This window comes from Motacilla alba, chromosome 3 (genome assembly GCF_015832195.1).
Source record: "Motacilla alba alba isolate MOTALB_02 chromosome 3, Motacilla_alba_V1.0_pri, whole genome shotgun sequence".
NCBI classification, from domain to species: domain Eukaryota; kingdom Metazoa; phylum Chordata; class Aves; order Passeriformes; family Motacillidae; genus Motacilla; species Motacilla alba.
The window spans coordinates 65,196,790-65,219,621 of record NC_052018.1 but is presented as its reverse complement, the minus strand read 5'-3'; the positions used below and the strand labels follow the sequence as shown (position 1 = coordinate 65,219,621).

Sequence of the window (22,832 nt, the reverse complement as noted above, 5' to 3'; positions counted from 1 at the left end):
GGGGAAATGGCAATAAACTCTGAAAAGGTAAGAGCCTTCGGTTTCTTCTCCCTATAAACCATTCCTTGTGTCCTATACTTCTGGAGTGTGAATATAGACTCATCTATAAGCACACTCCATATGAACAAATTTCAGCTCAGGTACTTTTAAACTTCTTCTCAGTGTCCCAAATTTTCCAGTATTTTTGGGATTTCTTGCTCCACAATCCCTCTTCTAAAGATGAAGAAATTTTGAGAATAATCAAAATAGGAAATTCATGCACCATTGTTGAAGTTTCCTGTTGCCCTGCACCCTGCAATACACTGAGCAGCACTCAGCACCCAGACTGGATGTGCTCATTGATAGACTGAGCATTTAGTGGGTGATAAACTTCCAGCCGATTGAAGTTTGGCTGAACAACACAAAAAAAAGTCAAAAAATTATAAATATTTGCCACATCCTGCAAGATATCTCTTAACCTGGGAAATATAGGCTAAATCTGTAGCCCTAATTCAACCTACTAACAGTGCTCTGTGTAATGTTTACTTTTAAAACACAGAAGAATGAGAGATATCTAAAACAAAAACAAGTTTAAAAATCAAACAGCAAACCATTTATTTCCTCCTGTCAAAACAGACTTCAGTAGCACCCAAGCAATGTGAGCCAACCCAAACTGTCACATAATACTGTACTTATCTATCTAGCACTGCTGAAGCCAAGCACTGAGGGAGGGAGATACTAACAGAGGTCTATAGAATTAGTGCCATTAAGTTGAAGCAATGAATTCATCCCCTGTAGCTGAGGGGGAAAAAAAAGTAGGTTAATAAAAACAATAATTATTGAGTAACTAGAAGCAAAAAATAATGCTAATACAACAGAACTCAGAAAAATAAAGCAAAGGAGATGGGACTATCATGAGGGCACATCTTACAGAGCTGAGCCACTGTTTTACCACTTACATCTTGAAGTGCCAGCAAGGACAAGATCAGGCAACTTGCTAAGTTGAAAATCGGAGAAAATGGGTCACAGAGTAGTGGAGACAAAGTGAGGTATTGAACTGTTCAATTTGCATGAAGACAACTTCAAATCTACACTCAGGTATGAAACCAAAGGAAAGAGGAGAGCAGAGGCACACAAACAGACCTGGGAGAACCTTTTCAAGGTGAGCTGATGTGGTGCTGCAGAAACTCAACAAGGGATCATAAAAAAACCCCTTTGATCAGAAGTAAATCTTGAAAATGAAATGTTCAGGAGGTTTATTGCTTGAAGAAGCATGGGCAAAGAAACATTTTAAAAAGTACCAGGACAGCTGGTGATGACAAGTGGAAAAAAGGGAGTATCCTTTGGAGCTAGAGAAACCAAGTCATATCTCTGCAATATTCATCTGACACAGTTACACCTCAAACCTGAAACACTGAAAACTCCCAGCTTAACAAGATATTCCAAATGGAACACCTTAAAGGCAAAGCAAATGACACCAGCCAGCAGTACCCACACTACAAGGCACTGAGTAACTGACAGCATGGAATTACATAAAGTCTACAAAAAATCCACTGAAAGGGCAGTTTGGCATAATCTTTTGAAAAGAAAAAAAAAACTATTACAGGAATAAAACTTGTGCTACTCAGCCAAGGACACTTCATCCAGCACCCTAACCACATCAACCAATCACTTAACCTTGCTGAGGAAACAGAAGGACTTCTAGACAATTTAGGGTTTTATTTTGTTGGCTTTTGGTTGGGCTTCTTTTTTTCCCCCTTCAGTTTTCACTTCCTATCTGAAAAAAACCACAACTTTCAACTTGATCAAGTTTATCAGCAAACCGCAGCTTCAGCAAGGAATGAACTCCTGTTCATTCTCCTGCTAAGAAACGGCAGGGAAGCATTTCCATGAGAATCAAACCAATAGACAGCTGTGGTTCAGCTCCCCTACTCTGGCAGTAGCTAATAAGCAACACCCCAACAGAATGTGAAATGTGCCTGCTAATAATTGGTATTTGGTATAGCACAGTATCACTACAAGATATATGGGAATCTCCTGATTCCCTCTAACAAAATACTGTTTGGAAATAGTCATCCAAACATCATCTAAGAAATATCTGCAAGTGTATACAGTGCTGGCATAGGTATATAAAAAATAAAGTGATACTCAGGGTTGCTTTAACTTCATGCTGTTGCGGACCATTAATGCAGCTCATATTAAATACTTGACTCAGGCAACTATATCCAATACTCACTGTGACACTGCAAGAAAATTGCCGTTTTGAAAAATGAAAGAATAATCTCCAAAAGCTCCCAAATGCACTCACTAGAGTCTTAACCTTGACACATAACAAAATATCAGTTCCTCTTTGAACATAAGGGCAAGGATTAAACAACCCAGAGGTGCTCTCTCCTTCACACTGCTGCACTTCACTAGTGGTCCAAATGAGCCATCCAGCACCATTACTACTAAACTTTTCCACGTCAGAATAAAACCTCAGTTTTATTAATCAATTTGAGTTCTTCAGATGAGAGGCACTTACTAGTACTATTTTGCTACTATCATGCACGTACTGTAATCTACGCAAGACACAAACAAGCCTTTAGAAAACGACCTGTAGAGGTCTACCACCTTCTACTGACCTCCTTCAAAATCATATTTGGCTCTGTTTCAGCCTTTTATTGCTCTTTGGCACTAGTAATCCACCGTTTGATCATTACAAAAATAACCACAGCAGATGTGCCTACAAACAGAGCCTGATGCTTAAAGTGGATTAGGAAGAGATGAACTCTCAAGAAACAAAGTTCCTGAGTTTATGCTAATAAATTTACTTTAGAAGACTAAAGAAGAAACGTATGCAGATTTCCTTAAGCACTTCTATTTTGGAGTGGAGATGCAAAAGTGCTGCTCATGACAGACTACATTTTCTGTACTTCCCCAAAGTATTCCAAGTATTTCTGTATTAGTAAGTTTTTCCAAACTTAAATTTTGCCCTTACCAAACACCACAGCAGAAAAGACACCAGTGTAGTTGGCAGAGGGAAACATATTTATCATGCAATTAGCTATATAAAGCTGCATTGTTCTCTTTCCCTGTTTACACCATACAGATCAACAAATGAGATGGAACCAGCTTTCCTAGAATGAATTTTTCCAATGGCAAAACCATCTTCACTTCATTACTGATCAGAGTTGGCAAGATAAACTCCACATGCTACATGAATGAAGACATGCAGATGGCAAGCAACTTTTTTACTGTCGAGAACTATTCAGGAATTAATAGCCTATCATGTACCAACCAGAACAGGACAAGCAAAACCAGAAAACTTCAACAGCATGCTATAGTTACAACAGTACAAGGCACAGAAAATTTTAGTCCTCTGAAATAGTTTTGAGTTATCTTTGCAGAGTAAATGTGCATGGGGGCATGGGTGGGGGGCTGCTATCACTGGTGAGTTTAATAACATGTAGAAAGGCACTTTCACAGTTTTACTGAATTTACATTCATCTTTGCTTTCATGATTCTTGGTCACTTCTTACTTTTGCATGCCTTCCTTAACTTTTAGAGTAAAATAACAGCTTCACCTATCAGAATTCCAAAAATAATCAAGGAAAAGTAAAGAAAAAAATGTTTAGACTGAACATATGTCTCAAAAATCATTTAGATTAAATTTTATAGCGTATTTTAGTTGTGCTTTACTGGGCAACGCGGGTAAGCAAAATGGGTGGAGACCTAGAGCTTTTTTTATAGAAATCAGTCACTAGGAAACAGTTCTCATTTCTCCTGTAAAAAATTTTGCTTCATTCTGTAATTCACAGTAGCATATTCATAAAATTTTAGCAACTTACTTTGCAGTGGTCATACTGCTGCTGTAAGGTTGGAACATCCCCTCCAACAGGCATCTGTTTTTTCAGTTCTTCATCTTTTGCGTTCAGCCATTTGATTAACTCTTCCAGAGATGTCAGCAATCTGTTCCATTTCTCTGCACTGGCCTCCAAGTGAGCCCTGTGGGACAGCATAACAGCATCTTTAAAGCCCTGAATGGCAAAACCAGCTTGGGAAAACAAACAAAATTACTCTATCAGTAAGATGAGAATGTTTCAAGTGCTTAATTGCAAAGCAACTTTGTGTTAAAAAAAAAATCTTTATTTCAGAACACTTTGCACAGCAAATCAAAATAAGCAAAGGAGAAACAGGGGAACACAGACAAATATGTCCCTGGTGTTTTAACTTCTCCAGAACCTTGAAAACTGCATGTCTAAGTGACATAAAAAATTTCTGTGTTTTGTTGTGACTCCATCACTGTTGTGCAACATGCACAAACATAATTTTGTGAGCTAAAGCACCCCAAAACTGAACTCTTTCACGCCAGGACCTTGACTCTCCAAAAGCTAAATCCAGTGTGTTCTACCAGTAGTTATCAATAGCAAATTTCCTGTGCTGCTGAACATACCAGTCAGTGACACAGGTTACTTAACAAATCATCTTTCATTGATGTTGAGTTGTTAGATTATTAGTACAGTGAATCTGTTCCTCATTTTAATTGAAAAAAAAAGTCAAACTCCACAATCTTTTTCTATAATTTTCAGAAATACCTTGACTTGGTGTCTTCTCCCTGCAGTGCATAAAAGATGCATAGAAATCTTCAAAAGGGACCAGCTACCACTCTTTTACTGCAGTCATTCTTTGTTATGCTATCATTCAAGATCAGCATGTATCTAATTTATATCAGCAAAAAAAAGTTTCTTTATTCACACAGATGGGAGAGTAGAGTTGAATGATTTTCACTGTAGTCTGACACCAGTTCTGCAAGTTTCTCCCCTGCTTCTGAAGGATGAATGAACTAAACTCTATTCCCTTTCCTATTTTGCACATTGTTGGCTATCTATCTTTTTTTCTTTTTTTATTCCCTGTGACCCACACGTAGAAACTTTCACCTGGCTTGTCTTGTATTATCATTTCAAATGGCCTTAGAGTGAATGTTTGGGGCTGACACAACAACATTTGGACTGAAGGGATGATGTGCAGCAAGGTTAAATCCAACACAAGCTTAGGTTTGGCCACACTGTGATCTCCCAGCAATACTAGGATAGGTAAATAATAAAGCAGTCGAGTATATAAGGAGGGAAACACAAAGAAAAAATAATCCATATTTCTGAAAAGGATAAACCAAGTACTTTAGGAAGAAAAACATATTCTCCTTCACTCCTGTGAAGGAAAGACTTAGGTAACTACTTGGAGAAAAAATATGAAACTAGAGTAGTTGCTAGAAGCGACATTTTATTGCCCACAGTTTTGTGTGATATGGTTTCTATTGTGCCTTACTGCTCTCACTGATACCTTTATCTCAACACTGAATTGCAACAAGCTGCTAGCAGGTCAGGCCTAAATGCAGAGTCAGCATCCCACCATGCACTGAAGCACAAGCAAGTTGTGTTGGCCTTGGTGTGCAGGCCAGCAGCTTCTGAGTGGAATGCATTGTCTCCACTCTCCTGATATTTTTTCATGTACTCAGAACTGGCCCTTCTTTCTTGAAGTGAAAACAGAGTTATACTTCTTACTTATCAGGCAGAGGAGAGACATTGCCCTCTCATCTAAGCCAAGGCAGCTCACATCTGAACTTACACTATTGCCATTAGACTGTTTGCCAAAAAAAAAAAATAGATATATCTTTGAGAATTTCTAGTAGCAACTACAATTAAAATATTCAGATTTATAGCTTTCTCTACATTTGATAGTGAAATTTCTATTCAACATGACATATAACTGTTTCTAGCACATATAAGCAGCTCTCACCTCTCAAAACTGGCACTCTCTGAGGCTTCAAGATTCTGCTCTAATTATTTAGTGGAATTCTTGTATGCAAAATAAATTGGAGCTTTGTAAGGAGGGGGAAAACTCCTGTAACTACATAAAGGACAATTTAAGGGTGATTTACCACGTTGTAACGTACAATGCAATAATATTAATAGTAAAACAACTAATCTGATATAAATGGAATGGTATTGCAAATATTACAGGATTAAATGCATTGTAATTTACCACTAAGTACTTGTGTGCATGCCAAATTAATGTCAATACCAAAAATAACACTGGCAAGCACATGGCTTCAGAGTCCAGTGCAAGTTAATCCTGCAGAGGTAGAGCAGTAAGGGGTGGAGAGGAAATGGACTACACCAGCAGGGATTTCAAAATTTTTCACCAAGTGCACAGAGTGACCTAACCTCCCAAAGAAAGACATTAAAAAGGAAAAAAATAAACAGGGAAAAACTCATCACATCAGCCTGGATTTTTCCAGAATACTATCCTTTTAATCTAATCAAAAGCAATACTGAAAATGAAAGCAAGATGCAGCAGCTGAAGAGCAGACACAAGCATTCAATTCTCCTGGGGAGCAAAGAAACACACATTCAGTAAACCCCATTCAAAGCAAATGCTGCACAGGAGCAAGAGAGTCAAGATATGCTTTAAATTGCATTTCAGTGTAAAATTTTAGTGTCATGTTTATATTTGTCATACAGACATTATCAGAGACAGAAGATAAACTATGAAGAAGTTCTGAAATGTTTCTTGGGCTTTTCTGTTCTCTCCCTCAGGATTTCTGGCTTTTGCTTTGGAATTGGTACTCTACTGATAAACAACCTGCAAACAAAGCTTCAGGTGTTTGTGCTCATGTGACAAATGAATTGGCAAACTCAGGGATTTACTAGGTCAAGTGATGGCTTAAGAATCTGTTCTGATCAAAACAGAGGTCAGTTATATATGATTGTTTTTGGGCATGAGTTGGAGCACAAATATTCACCAGCAGCAACCATCGGGTATGCGAAAGCACTCATAAGGGAATCCTGGATGAACCTGAAGAACACAGATGCTCCCACCCAACTGACCAGACTGAGAGGAACCCTCCCTCCCCTTCCCCATGCTGAGTAAAATCATCCAGAAAACAACAACTCTGACCCAACTCCCCTTCTGCTCCCCTTCTGCTTCACAGCTGGAGACCTCCTCAGCTTTTGATTCTGCTATGGAGATAGCACTTTTCCTGCTGAGTGACAAGGGAACACACAGAATAAAAAAAAAGATTGGTGGGTGGTCTGAATATAGAGAAACAGAGAGAAACTCCTTTTCCGTTTCTCCCATAAGAGAGAAGACCTCGACCCTCCCCCAAACACTAACATCCTCACACCTCCTGCCCCAGGAGAAAAGAATCTCCCCTAAACATTTGGCTTTAAAAGGCAGACCCCCACAAATCTGCAGCTTTGTTTTCTTCCTGGGAATAAGATAAAGAGAGAAAAAGAAAGAAGCTAAATCTACAATTTCAAGGAGAGAGGTGCAGCATCATAGAAACTCCAAGTACAGGTTTAAGCAGCTTCCGCACATTTAAAAATATGTCAGAACAGCACTGCTTTTCCAGTTTGGAACTCCCTTTAGTTACAGTAGCAAAGAAGTCAACTCAACACAGTGACTAGCAACAACAGCTCTGAGGCCTGAAGTGATGAGAAAAACTCATACTGTCTCTCTTCAGGAGAGCAGTACTTTCAGCAATTAAAAGTCAGAATAATTGGAATGTACGCACACCTGAAAATATTCTAAAAAGCTTACAGAAACTTTACTGCGCCAAGCTAAAACCCATTAAGAAACAATCAGCTTTTTCATTCTTCAGTCCTAACATCTAAAAGTTACATGTTGCTCTCACTAGAGCCATCCATACAATTTTGCTTTCCAATTCATCCTTGTAAAAAGATACACCAAGAAAGCAAAAATTGAAGGCAAACAGACTTTTGTGCTTTGTTACTCCGCTATGAAGGCTTTCAGGACTCTTGCACAAGTTAGAAAAGTGAACTGCAATCAAAGAGCAGAGCAAAATACACGAACTCAGAAATATTATGCTCTTTTCAGTAGTGACTGAGATTTGAGAGGTTAATTTACTTTTCTTAGATTTGCACCAGTATTCTCTGTCTTACCTATCTTACACTTTGATCTCCAGTGACATGCGGCTCTGCAGCACAGCAGGTACCAGCAGAGAAACATTAATGCTGCCCAATGGGATACACATGCCATGTATGTGAAGAACAGAAAAGATGGGTCTGTATTCAGAAAATGTATTCCCAATTTCTGAGCACAGATTACACAATCAGTCTTTCTGTACAGCCTTGGAACTCATAGCTGTACAGAATAAGTGGCTTGAAGGCCCTTCTTCATGGCCATCCATTTCTCCCAAATTGTAGCCAAGACCAGGAATGGCCAAGCAACCCAAAGGTTCTTGCTAGGACTCCACAACTGATAAGCTATTACTTTAAGAGCATGCTTTTGTCTTTCTCACACATGGACTTGTGAATAGAGCTCATGACAACTCAAGTCCAACAGCTCTTGCATTGAATTGTGTATGTGGTGGAGCCAGTCTCTGCAAGCCCCCACACCAAACTGCTTGGTTCTTTGGGTTCAAGTTCTTCAAGGGTTTTCAAGGAGCTGATTTAACAGTTTTGTTTAACTGTTCACCAGCTGAAGGTTGGTGATGGGATAAGTGGACATGAAAAGTTAACATGAAATTTTCTCCTCTCTTTCAGTCATTCAAACTCTTGTGCCTGAATTTCAAGGTTGGCTCATTTTCCTGGCCTTTGGAATATTCAGATGAATGTTTAACATTGTTTTAAAAGAACAGTTTTTTCTAACCAACAAGCAAGTTGTTGCAATTAAAAGCTCTAGAAATTATTCTCTATATAATTCATTTTCATGTAGAATTTAATTCAATAATGAATATGGCAGTATCTATTTCAAAAGTGGCATCACAAAGATTTAACAATTACCACATTTGAGCTTGGCACATATAGGGTAAAAAAACTGTAAAATACATTCCTTGAGTAATAAGAACTTTAATTTTTTTTTCAATTGAATAGCAGCAACTGAATAATTAATTTGAATTAATAATTCAAAACCAATTAAATGGATCAAGATACAAGTTTTATTAACTCAGTAATGTCAAAACAAAAATTTTGTAAAAACAAAACCATCAACAAACTCCTGATTTCTCCTCAAAGTCATGGCAGATTTACAGAATTATTTCACTGACACTGCCATTAATTTGCAATAAGGAAAGACTCAATGCACTTTCTGGAAATTTGGTACAAGGTCAGCAAGTTACGACTGTGAAACTCTGAAGAGAAAACAAGCAGGTAAGCCTACCTGGTGAAAAAGTTCACCAAGGTTTTACATTTTCACTCAGGGATCCTTCATGAAAGAGAATAGATAGATCATTTCAATGCTGTGGTCATATTTGTCAAGCCTCTTAGAAGAAAGGAACTGTGCCCCACTACACGCTGATGTTTTCATTACTCACCTGATGTTAGCTGACTTTGCCTTCAGGTCATTCCAGCGCTGGTTCATGTCATCAAGCCGGTGCTGGAGCAGAGCAGCTTCCTCAGAGTTTCCCAAGGCTTTCACCATTTTCTGTCTGTTTCCATCAATGCTTTTAAAGATGTCATTGTGGGCATCAATCTCAGCTTGGATGTCCTGAAATACCAGCAAGAAAAGTTCAAACATAGTTCTGTAAGTAGAGGAGGGGAGAGCCAACTCTCATGAGTACTCCTAAACGCTAGGACAGAGCATGTATTCCAGCTTCCTTGGTTGCTCTGATAAAAAAGATGCACAGGAGAAAACCTGCAATCCTACTAACATCATTACAAAGGGTCTAGCTTTCTTAAGTGTGAGAAAAGGAGTCTGAAAGTCATCCAAGGCTGTGAAAAAGGAAACAGATTTATAAACCCCAAGTTCTGTGATGTTGTGTTTTGTAGCACTGAAGGTAACTGTCTCCTGTTCACCCACGCATTTCACACAGTGTGGCATTTGCAAATGCACTAGAACTCATTTCCTTTCCAGAAATTACACCAATTCAGCCTTAGCTATGTCATCTCTTTCTTCTTTGAAACAAAACATTCCAGAAACTTTTAACAGTCTAGTGAAATGCAGCCTTTATCTAGTATTTTAGGTCACACATAAGGAAAGCATTTAACTAAAATCTTAACTTTAAAACCCTAAAGTGCAGATAAATGGTTACAGCAACCATTTTTACAATTAAACTACTTTACATTATGGCCTGAATATATGGAGAGGTAGACATAAAATGGCAGGATGTATTACAATCTGAATTTCATAGTAAATACTGAAAAGAAAAAGAAAAGCTTGTGATTTCCATTCTGTCGATTCATTTCTCCTGCCCTTAGAAATTAAACACATTTTATTCTCTCATCTACCATCTGCCTCAAGAAACACATTACAGATATTGTCTTCATCTAATTGAGCGCAGTATTATTTTCAAAACACATAAAAAGAGCAAACAAAACTTCCTGCATCACTGCCAATGGTTTCTAGCATCCATACATCACATCTATCTATACTCCAATAAAGCAATGTAAATGTGTTGGAAGCCAGGAGGTGTACTGGCTGTCTCAATAGGATTAATCAACGAAGATTATGACAGGAACTTGATGCAGATGTAAATAAACTTCTTTGGCAAAGGAGGAAATCAAATAACTGAAATTCCTTAAAGGTTTTTATTCTTCCAATCAACTCCTCAGTAATCACCATCTGCTCCCAGAAGCAGAAAAGGAGAGGGTTTTTGTACCTCCCCATCCTAACGACGTATTCCTGCTGGCACATATACAAATGGAAGTGGAAAAGTGGCCATGAATTTCAGATAGAATGAAAGCTTTCTAGAGTTAGGAAAGAAAACAAAAAAGTCAGGATACAGGTGAAGAAGAGGAGGGAGGAGAGATGGGGCAGTGGGAAAGGAGGTGAGAGAGGGAAGGAGGCACTGATGAAGCTCTGTCTGGCCAGAAGAGCTACTGTGTGATTTTGGACAACTACCTTTATTTGCACTGAGATTCACTCCTTTAAAGCAGGTAAAAAGACACTTTTTCTGTCTTTGAAACAACCCAATAAAAATCACCATTCTAAACACAGGAACAAAAATGACATTTAAAAGGAAAAAATAAAATGGAATTGTCTGATGATCAGCCAACCCAAATAAGATGGCAGAGCCACTAGCTGAATTAGATGCTTATCTGAAAATATTTGCAGCTCTTGTCCTTACAACTCCAACATGCATGCAGGTGCAGTGAAACCCAGCTCAATCCCACAGAGCAGGAGATACAGCCACTGTACAGCAGTTAGAATTCTAACTGCAATGAATCTGTGCTACAAAAGCCAGGTCATGCAAAACATTTCTCTTTGCTTCTTCAAAGTCCCAAACGACAACTTCATTGAAAAGAAACTGGTCTCTAATCTTCCTTCTACAATCACAATATTAACTGTAAACACATTCATTCTAGAACCTTTATAAAGCATTCTTTGATCTTACTTGAGAGGACAATTTGGCATGCATGCTCAAAAATGTTTCATTCACAATGGGTTTGATTCTTACATTTTCCAGTCATCATGTTACATTGATTAAGGTACAATAAATCTGCTGTTCACATTCTTGAGTTCCATCTGTAATAATCATGTTGAGACAAATCAGTTCAAATAATAAAGTTTCATAATTAACTTCTCTCTCATTTCTGCTTTCCATTTTCCAAAAAAACCAACCAAGCACTGCAAGCTGATAGATAACCCAACAGGATTGATAAAGTTATTGAATGTGAGTTTGTCACAGCCCTCAAAGAAAAGATGGAGAGAAATTCAAATAACATACCCCACATCAGTGTGCACATGGAAAAAGTAGAAGAGGAAAGTGGGATGAGAAAAATGACTAACAGCAAGAAATGGGCACAATAAATTAATTATTCTCCAATAATTACATAAAACATCTGGATTTGTATTCAGGTACTGTCTTCTGGATGAAGGGCTCCCATCTTATCCTAAGACTGCTGTAATTGCTAGCAATTTGGATTATGCTCCTTTATTCACCATGGTATCAAAGTCCTTCAAGTCTTATTTGCAAATATGTGGCTGCCCTACCTTCAAATTTCTTTCTTCAAAGTGGAAAGGACTCTCATTCTGTAAACCCCCCCCCCCATTTATGTTCCTCGTAATCCATTATTTCTCTTTCTCCTGCCTTTTACTTGGTTTTTGATTCTCCATTGTCCTCTCTGTGGCAAAAAATGGAATGGCAAAAGTTGATTATGCCTGCTTGGGTCCCTCTAGTAAGAGTTAATCCACTTTCAATTCTGCAGTATTTTAGAAGAAACTCTAAATATTCCCCCATTATGACATGGAAGTTCCCATATTCAGAGTCACAGGGGCAACACACTAGACAATGCAGGAGAAGAGGGAAAAATTCTGTTGCTTTTGCCACATAAAGGGGGGGATACAACTGTGAAACTCCATCACTGCTCTTAGCCCAGTGCTTAAGGGATTTGGGCCAGAGTGGTCTCCCAGTGCATGTGAAACAAATCAAAGGGCAGAGAAGAGAAAAACAAAACAAAACCACAACAGAAAAAAACCCCTAAAAACCTAAAGAAATACCCTATAAATAGAAAATGTCTTCTTGCTTTATCAACTTTTTTTTTTAAGGCACTACTATAGAGATGCCATATTTTGCTAATTTTGAAAATATTTATGTGCACTTGGCTACTAAATTTATTGTATGAGGTCAACATATTTGTTCACATGCTTGCAGGATTAATGACCTAAACTGAAAGAAAGCTTTTTGAGGAAAAAATGATCCTATGTATAAATCAAGCTGAAAGCTCCACAGTTTGGAAGGTAGAAAGGAGAAGAAATAACTAGCTTGGCATTTAGATATGTGCTTAACCCTAGCCAGACTATTAAAATATTGCCACTTCCCTAAATTCCTTTTAAGTATTAAGATCAAATTGCTGCCTTTTCCCACTTTGATGTGGTGATTTCAAAATTTTATTTCCATTCTGAATCCATTCTCTGCCTTCTTTGCTTCTCTGCCTCTTTACCTTTTTTTTTGCTACAGAATTCAAGTTTTCATTTTATGTTTGGATTTGATTTTAAACCTTGTCTCCATAACAAAAAACCTACTTCTTGCTTTAACTCCTACCAAATAAAATCTAAATGATCATGCAATGACAACTGAAGAGCATGTGTCTTTAAAGAATGTATAACTAGGTGCCACTCAGTAAGGCTGCAGATGGAAATACTGAAAAGAACCCAAAAGCAAGTTGCTACTAGAACAGACCAAAGGCAGACTGGAGTGACGCACCCAGGGTAAAGGAAGTATATGAAAAAGACTGGAACAGAACCCAACTTACAAACCCAACTCAACCAGCTATTAAACTTTTGTCTTTTCTTTCCCCCTTATGGTCTGCAAGGATATGTTAAAAGCAGTTACAGCATTAGGCACAACTGTCCTTTGGAAACCATCAATACTTTATAAAAGGCAAGAAACCTCCAAGCAAAACCCACACATGATGTATCTTTTTTCTAAATTATGAGTCCAGAGGGCCTCTAATTCACTCTGCAAGTCTCTAAGCTATTAACAGCTATTCTACTCACATTTTTTCAGGTTTTGTCTGTATTGGCAATATACCAGTAAGGACTGTAACACAAGCAAAGTATTTCCCTTTTTATAGGGCCCAAATACTTCTGTTGAAGATAAAAACACAACAAATGAAGATAAAAACACAACTAATGGAAGAAAAACTCAATGGCCAAATTAAAGTAGAAGAAATGATGCATTTTAAAATATACAACATGTTACTGTATTGAATTCTCACTATTAAAAATTCTGGGGTAATAATACAAGGATCTAAAACAGGCAAGTTATTTTATTTTGTAAGGGAAATAAGTATATTCCCACAGCATTAAAGATTATTTTATCAAGAAACTCCAATCAAATTTTTCTTACATATAGGACACAAAACTCAACTTACTCTCTCAAGAAAAAAGTCAACAGCCTTCTGTATCAAATCGTAGCTTCACAGAGGGTTTAAAGGCAGGACTTGTCAATATTTTACTACAAAGTTTTTTGAACCTGCTATATACAGCAAACTTCTGGATTACACTCCAATTATTTTTATGTTTATTAGAAAACAGAATTCCACTGTATTTTTGTAAACATCTGACCACATTTCAGGGATGGCAAGTTTTGCCATGCAAACCACATATGGCTTGCAAGAAATGGACATACAGGTACAATGCTGATGCTGTGCAACAAGCCCAGTAGCATTTTGTATTGGCACATGGAGTGCTACATCCTTTAATCCCCAGGTACAAGCCACCTGTTGTGTGTGGCTTTTGAACCACACGTTTGTCTCAAAAGGAATTAGTGGGCTTGAAGTTGATTCTTCATAAGTGAAAATCAGCCTGAAAAATTGCATTTCCCTAGCAAAAGTTATTCCCAGGCTGTTTTGCCAGAGCAGTTTTGTACTTCTTGCACCCAATACAGATGATGCCTGTGGGTGGAATGGGTGCACAGAATTGCAAGTCCCGTGAAAATGATTGTCCGTTGCCTTCACTGACAACACTCAAGTCAGCAAAGACACAGTTCCAGAAATGCTGCACTTGCCTCTTTTAAAGGTCAGGAATAAATGTGATGACTGCTCATCAAAGTACCTGCAGAAAAATCTTCCAGCTGGAATAGGTGGAAGAAAAATGTCAGTGCCAACCAAAGGACACAACTGCACGCCACAGACATAACACCATGCCACAGCCAGAACACGGCTCTTTGAGGTCTACAGCAGGTAGCAAAGGAATGGACCTTTTTTTTTTATTTTTTAATAGCACATTGTTTAGTTTATCTTGAACTAAGTACATTTTACCTCCTTCTGCCAACTGCCTCTGGGAACACTGCTGTGGCAGATATTCCTTTTAGCCTCTGCTTTACTTGGAGCTTTTCACTTTCTGATGACTCTTAAGGAAGGAGTAAGAATTAGGGCACGATAGAGGTGTATCAAAGTGGCCCCTGCGAAAGGGAAACTGGACTTCTATTGGTCTCAGCCTTAAAATGCAGGGGTAGCTGGGAAAAAGAGATGCCCATGTAAAAAGAAGGCTATAAAAATCTCATCTCATCCAGGAAGTCTCTGATGTCAGAGAACAGTCATGCCTTTAGAAAGGCTCATCCCATCCGCTGTTTCAGAGGCCCGCCTGCAGGATCCTCTGAAGAAGCTGTTTGCTTGCTGCTCTTAAGCAATCCATTTACAATGAATTCACATTCAGAAGTAGCTGTACACATTGAAAACTTTTAAGTGAATTGCCATTATCTTAATGCCATCAGTGCCACAAGTCCATAAAGGTGGACATCAAACCTCTCTCAAGTGTCATACACAGACCAAACTGAGTATCACTACAGCCACTGCAACGAAAGTGTAAGATCTAAGCAATTCGCTGTAGATATGACAAAAATGTATTTACTACATAAACTCTCAGATATTTCATGAAGAAGAAACAGAACTTGTTTGGGGGAAAACCCACTTTGGGATATTTTTCACTTCTAATTTTTAAAGGCTTTTATTACCAAGAGCCTTGTACCAACATGTCAAGTTTCTAAAAAGTTGACTTCACTTGCACTTAAGCCTCTTGGACAGTACCATAAGAGGTGACATATGGTGTAGTTAAAGATTCATTTTATCACAAGAATGATGATGCACTTACAGGAAGGTTGAGAACGCCACACTGCCTTCAACAACCTCTGTGGCCCCACTGCATGGCATAGACTCAGCATCTGAGGGGCACCACAAATGTGTTAATACTAATTCCAGCAGTCACATAATTATGACTGAACAAAGCCAAAGCAGCCCTGCCTACTGCAGTGTAATGTGACTCCATTTTTGCATAGGAAGGGAGTGCCGTGCAAGCTTCTGCAAATGCCATCTGGCTTCTGCATTACGACCACAGTAACAGCACTCATCATTCTCTCTGCAGAACATATATTAATGAATCCAGAGAGCTGAAGGGAGCTTACAAGCCAGGATCGCTGTCATAACGCTGTTTCTCCTGGCAGTGAACACCTCAGGAAGGACAGGATGGGTGTGTGGGGAATCATAAGAGGGACAGATGAAGCAGGGGAGGAGGGGAGCTTACTTAAAAAAAAAAAAACTTGCTAAATAAGCACAACCTAAAATTTTAGAGTTTAAGTTTACCAAATAAAACCTTAACCTTCTCCAGCACCAAAGAAGCAGCCTTTTATGTTGCATTACAAATTTCAGCACAGTAGACAACAAAACTTCACAGCAAGCTTCAAGCTAAAATACACAGCAGAACTCTGAGACCTCTAAGTTTTGGTGAGAATTGCTATTTCTTTAAGATATACACTGGAATATTCAAAGTCACAGGGGAGGGCTTGGAGTTTGCAAATACCAGGGCTTGTAGTATTCATAAAGTATTAGAAACACTGGTTAAAAATTTCTCTCTTAATGAAGTCATGAAGCATCTTAGGGTCTGGCACGTGTCCTTATCTTTACAGGCTACCACAGCAGCAGCTACAAGGGAAGAGTGAAGGCCAGATGACGGACTGGGAGCAAGAGAGGAGCCAGTGACCTATACAGTGAAGAAGTCAGATCACAAATGCTTTTACTGTTACTCTTAGCTACTTTTGAAAGAGTCATGCTGGTGGGATCCTGAACAGTGACTGTCTCAAGAATACTTCTCCTTGATAAACAAAACTGGTAAACTGGTAACTTCTGAGGAGAAGAACGGTGGTTTACACTTTAAAAGAAGAACATCCTGAAGTTTAGAAAAACACAGAATCAGGCTTTGCAAACTGCTCTCCTACTGAGACCACATTTTTAAGGTGTTTTATCTTAATTCATAAATAAACTACTTTGTATTTCGTTACATACTGTGGTCTTGCAGGATACAGAAAGTTTGTATGGTGAAAAAAAAAGAAAAAGCAAATCTAACAGTGGTTACAACACGCAAGTGAGGTTTCACTAGAACTGCTGACAAACAGATGAAAACAATCTGTTCTTTAACATTCTCATGTCTCTTGCTTATCAGCACAATCACTTCAAAGCCAAACCTCTGGCCTCTAAGCATTACTGCTACCAAACAACCTGGAAAGACAAAGAGTAATTAGCAATAAACTGGAATAAAAGAAGTATAGATGAAACAATGAAACAAAGTTGCATATTCATTGGAAATAATTCTACCTTTAAATGACATCATGAGATCTTCCAATTCAACTAAAATAACATTCAACTAAATTTAACAGCAAACTCCAGAGCACTTGATTTATGCCAACAGTGGAACAAGGTCACAGGCAGCCTGTAATGTCCCCTTATACCCTTGACTTAACAAAGCCCAAGTTGCTCTTCATTTCCTTTGGAACTTAAAATTAAATAAATAAGTAAAATAAAATGCCCACAATCAGAGGACATGCTCTAAAAGTAATCTTGTAGGACCTGAAATGAGGAAGATAAGCAATATTAGATTTCCATAAACAGAGTGCACATGAGGACATAAACAGCAACACAGAAAACCTAAGTTAAACATCAACCTGCCTTTTTTATTTACTGTGTAATTTTCAAAGGCATACACAGCCTTTTTCAAAGGCATGTGTGCAAGTGCCTATCATACCTTCTCAAATTTTGCCAGCAACTCACGTAAGCTGAAGTTCAGGCCAATCATCATTAAGCGTCTCCCGAAGCCTACATTTTCCTGGTATGTCCTCCAAGCCAAGTTGATAGCCTTCAAAAAGGTTCTCTCCTTTCCCACCTATAGAGTCTCAAAATACTCCAAGTGCTCCAGCGTGTGTCCCACTCCTGGGCTGTGTTCCCCTGGGAACAGTTCACACAGTGCCATCATCACAGTCTCCATGTCCCTGCTCCTTCCCATGGGCTGGGCACTCGAGGGTGAGCCGCTGACGTTGGGTGCTGCTCCTTGCAGGGCGGACCTGACCTCATGGCACTGTGGGGATCTCCTTGGCTCCACAACTCCCCAGGACTGCCTCCAGCTCACCTCAGCAACGGCCTGCAGGACCCAAGTGCTTCTGGCAGGCCCCAAGCTCTCGGTCTCAGTGACACTGAGTGAGAGCAGCTATAACCTGCTGGTGTATGACAGGTGGAGAGGAGGAACACATCCTTCCACGTTGCTCCATTCACAGGAAAAAAAAAATCCCCAGAGAAATTTCTGTCTATAGAAAGCATCAAAAACCAGCTTCTCAGACAAGTTAAAATGGGATGAGGCACAATCATCCCAGGGAACGTGGTGGTGTGACCAGATGAGAGGCCATCTCTCCTCTGACTTCCTCAGAGCCAGCACCATGGGCTGGTGCTGCTATGGCAGTAACCAGGCACCTCCAGCCCTCTTCACTTCGCCCAGGAGATGCTGTGCCACAGAAAAGCCAAGGCCCATTAGAAGTCGTCTAAAAAGTAACTTCCTTTGTGCAAGCCAAAAAAAAAAAGTTCAGCAAAGGATCCTGCTGCAACGTCCAAAGCCTTCGCTGGGGATCTCCTCCTTTGGTGCCGCCTGCTCTGACAGCCGTGTGGTAATCTATCCCCGGCATTTGTTTATTATTGTAATCAGCATCCTCCCTTCCAGCAGCCCTGGTGCCGCTCCGAAGCCAAGCACACTCCCCCTTCCGGGAGGCCTCCCGCTGGAAAACCACCACCACCCCTGAGGCTGCAGAAACCCCAGACCAAAAGCCCTCACTTTTCCTTCCCCTGGAACGGGAAGGTGGCTGTTCAGTCACGGAGCAAGCTTTGGAGCTGTGAAAGCAACCAGTGCCGCACAAAGCCACCACGGGCTGGGGCTGCTCAGGAGGGCACGCTCAGCGAGCCAGATTGTTTTCCACACGAGCCTTTGCTCGCCCGCGGGAAACCTGACACCCCATGGGTGGCTGTGAGGAAATCAGCCCATTTCCAACCATTCCCACTGGAAAGCCGTGTGCATGTGAAGGCCTATTTAAGCCGCTATTAATGCCTTCCGCACAAACACACATTACTCAACCACCAAAACCAGATTGAGTAATAGCTGCCAGCAAGTCAGTAAATGTATAATTAAAACCAAACCGGCAACCCATCGCTTGCAAAACCCGCTACAACTAATTCTCCTATGAACACATTGGGTATCACACGCTGCTTTTACTTTTATTTTATTTCACCCAACCATTATATGAAGTACCAATGAATTCACCAGTAGAAAAACTGTCTCTAAAGTTATTCAGAGCTAATGGATTATACTGGTGTATCTGGTATGGGTCAGGATTTTAAATATAACTCTGAAGGGGGGGGAAAAAATATTGGCATTAGCAGGATTTTTACTTGATTTATTTGTACTTTGCCTCCTGTCTGTATCTTTTATGTGGGCATATTACACAAACTGCAGAAGTGCTTGCAAAATAAACTCAGGAAAGTTTTCCAAAGGTGACAGAACTAAACTAGCTTTATAGCCCATATAACAGATCAGCTTAAATAGTCTGAATTTATTTCACTGCTTCTGCAAGCAAAAAGCCTATTTATCATGTTCACATACTATTCGCTTCCAAATGAACTACTTGCAGAAGGAAAAATTACACATTAGAGTGAAAAAGTAAAACCATTCTGCAAGAGATATAACTAGAATCACTATTTGAGAATTTCATTTCTTCTCCTCAAGACAAAGTTTGGATCCTATTTCCCTGCAAACTAAGGCTTTCTGCTGCTCTTGGAGAAAAAAAAAAAACCCTTGCAAACCTGAAACAAACAGACTTGAGATCCACCTCAGAGATGTTAGTGCATATAAATAAAGATGGGTGTCAGGCTGGATTATAATGAAGCTTCATAACTCCAGGACTGAATCCAAATACACAACATTAATTTTAGGTTTGGTCTCAGGCTTCATACGTAGATAAGTTGTTTTCCAATTTTAATTTGACATTAAAAAATCATACATTCTAGATCTTTCAGCACTATTAGATGCAAATTAAATACCCTTTAAGGTGAACAGGTACCATTTTGCATAATTCCATAAAAGGTTATCAAATATTTACGTGTATACACAATGTTGGACCAAGGCTTCCAGTAAAACAACTTTGAAAATTATACTGAATAATGACTTTTTCAGTTGCTTTCTCACATGAAAGCACACTGCAGTATTTGAGAAGTTCTGAATATGTAGAAGTCAAAGTAACTGAAATGAGCTCTACATTGACATGTATTTAGTACAGCCTCTGCACAGCCAGCACTTCTGTAGATATGACAACGTTAGATCGTAAGCTCCAAAAGTACATTTTGGAGTACCAATGTACAACACACATTTTAAAACAGCTTTACGTTAATTTTTGCTACTAAAGTTTAAGTAATCTTGATCAGTGTCATCATAATTTTCTTTAAAAATAGCTCTGCATACATTATTGGCAACAAAAATGCATATTGTACACTGGAAACTACAGTCATTACACAGATTAAATATTTGAATTCTAGAGGCCAAAGAAATTCACATTCTGAGTGTTTAAGCTCTCATGGAAGTACATAATCTACAGCTGAAAATAAGCACACCACCAACTGTAACAAAGCATCCTTTCAAAGTACTCTTGTAGATACCAAGAGCCACAACTGGGAATTTAAGACACTGGAAACAATGCACAGCTGCAGAAGATTAGGTGCAATGAAGCTTTTTGGTACTTTTGGTATTAGAGTAGTTTGGTGCATTTTCTCATGTATCTTAAATAAGAACATGAAACTGGATAAAAATAAAACAACCAGCAAACAGCCTTTTGTAGCCATTGGTAATGTTACTAATGGCAGCCTGCAAAATGCAAGGGCTATTGAAAGAAAAGCATTTCTATCAATGGTAGGAAAAGGACACTCAGCTCAGCAGCTTGTGACACAACTACGATCACATCTGCTGAAAACCGGTTTTAGGTGTGGGTTCTGCAGTGCACACCCCACAAATCCAGGCTTAAGAGTGTCATCATGTAGCAAGGCACAATGCAGAGATTATAAAACTAATAGCAGAATTTTACATCAAAAACCTTATTACTGCAAAGAATAAACTAAAAGCCCCCTATTTTTATGAAGTATAAATCCAGAAGCAACTGAATGTTAAGATGCTGCAAATGAACCAGCAAAATCAATGAAATCAAAACTAGATAAGGAGAAAAAAAGTTACTCCATTTCTACTTGAAATAAAAATACCTGATCAACTTGGAGATGATCTTATACACACCTCTAAAGTCCAATATCAGAAAAGATAAAAGTCTTTTAGACTTTACTGCATGAAACATTAAATATGTATGCAATAAAGAATTTGTTTCACACTTGAGATGACGTGCAAAATATGCAAGGAAACTGTCATGCTAAACACAACTTGATTTTTGAATGCAAACTAAAGAAGAGGAAAGTTTTTTTCTTTTCGTAGAAGAAAAATGGAAAAATAAAGAGCAGCAAGAGCCTTAAGTGTAAATAAATGAGGCTGTTTATACTAGGGGCATACATATGTCTTATGTGACTCTCAACAGCAAGTAATGACAACAGAAGGACAAAAAAAATAGTGTTGCCTTGTGTGACTCAGATGTTAAGGGCACAGAGGTCAATAGGTGGTTACAGAAAGCCAATGCATCCTGTTTTCACTCAAGACATGCAGCTGCAGGGAGGAACACAAAAAAACCACTAGTTTAAAAGCACTGTACTATATTCACCTGCCTTGAAAAATATCTGCTGTCAATCTGATCAGACCAGGAGGGGGAGATGCCCTCTCCCTTCCTACAGCAGGTCAGCATTTTCAATGCAGAGTTAACACAGTGCTCCAGCAAGGTCAGTCCTACACTGAGGCTTATTATCAATTGAACCCAACATAAAAGTTCAATTAAGCAGAGGCTCACTGATAACCTCTGTCAAAAGTCAAATCACTCAAGCAACACAGTATCCCAAGGACTAGCAATTCATCAGGACAAATGGACAGATCAAATTCCTACAATAAAGAGCTACAAGAGGCAGGATAAGACAAAAGTAACATAAATATGATTGCCAACATTATCAGTTAGGTAGCTATTACGGGGTGATTGCAATGCAGATCATGAATTACATGAAAGTTCCTAGAGCTTGGAGCAAGGCACTGCAACCATTGGATTTGTCTTCTTTTCTTTTTTTTTTTTTCTCTAAAAATAAAGGTATTGGCTTGCCTTGGAAGATATTTTTACAAGGATCAACCAAGGCACATTCAGTAGTTTATCCTGTGCAATATCTGCCCCATTCAATGACAAAGTTCTGCATTAGGTAAGCAGAAAGACTGTGGCCTTTCTGAAACAAATGAGACAAGACTTTAAATCTCAAGAATAAAATTTCATAGAACTCCAGATGTAGTCTTGATGACAGACAGTGCTATACTGGTATGAAAATTTTGTGGAGGACAGGGTGGTTTGGTGGTGGGCTTTTATGCTCTCTTAACTTGTTTGGACAACACATGGCTGTCAAGTTTTATGAACCAACCATGATTTTATAACAGTTTAGACATAAACTGTTGTGTTCTTTGAACTTCCCAAAAGAACCCAGCCCTAAAAACAGAGTATTTCAAACATACTCAAAAAAAGAAGTATCTCATACTTGGAGTATTCCAAAAAGATTTTAGATGTCAAAGAGAAGTATGGAGGAAAAGCACCAGCATGACATCTATTTCACGCATAGGGCATTACAAACTTTACTGAATAAGAGACCAAGATTTAAATTCAATTTATGGGACTGACCAGAACATGAAGATTTTAATGACTGTAAATGACAGAGTGAAGGAGGCAGCAGACAGTATGGATGAAATCTGGCTTTTATGCCAAGCAGAAACTTCATCATCAGGTATCACTTTCCAGTTAGTACTGGTGACTAAATAAAATTTTCTTATTTATCAGCTGTCTATAAAGAATTCATTGGGTAAGTCTCCTTCTAATACTGTAAGTTGCCTTTCCTCTTTGTTTCCCTTCTTCAGGTATAAGATACTAGTGCTTGCTTGCAATAATCACACTGGAAATCAGCATCAGGGCACCTTGTGGTCTGTCTTAA

General features: G+C 38.9%; 1 protein-coding gene across 9 annotated transcripts in view; it reads right to left on the bottom strand.

The window, feature by feature from the left end:
- UTRN (utrophin) overlaps positions 1 to 22,832 on the bottom strand; it is a 342,608-nt gene that overhangs the window by 107,641 nt on the left and 212,135 nt on the right. For 8 of the 9 annotated variants that reach the window (XM_038130632.1, XM_038130631.1, XM_038130633.1 and 5 more), the window contains 2 exons: positions 9,296 to 9,468; positions 3,810 to 3,966 (listed from right to left, as the gene is read on the bottom strand). In XM_038130632.1, the coding sequence (XP_037986560.1) occupies positions 3,810 to 3,966; positions 9,296 to 9,468 (330 nt within the window). Of the gene's footprint in view, positions 1 to 3,809; positions 3,967 to 9,295; positions 9,469 to 17,439; positions 20,729 to 22,832 lie in introns of those variants that run through there. The other variant, XM_038130637.1, reaches the window with a different exon arrangement.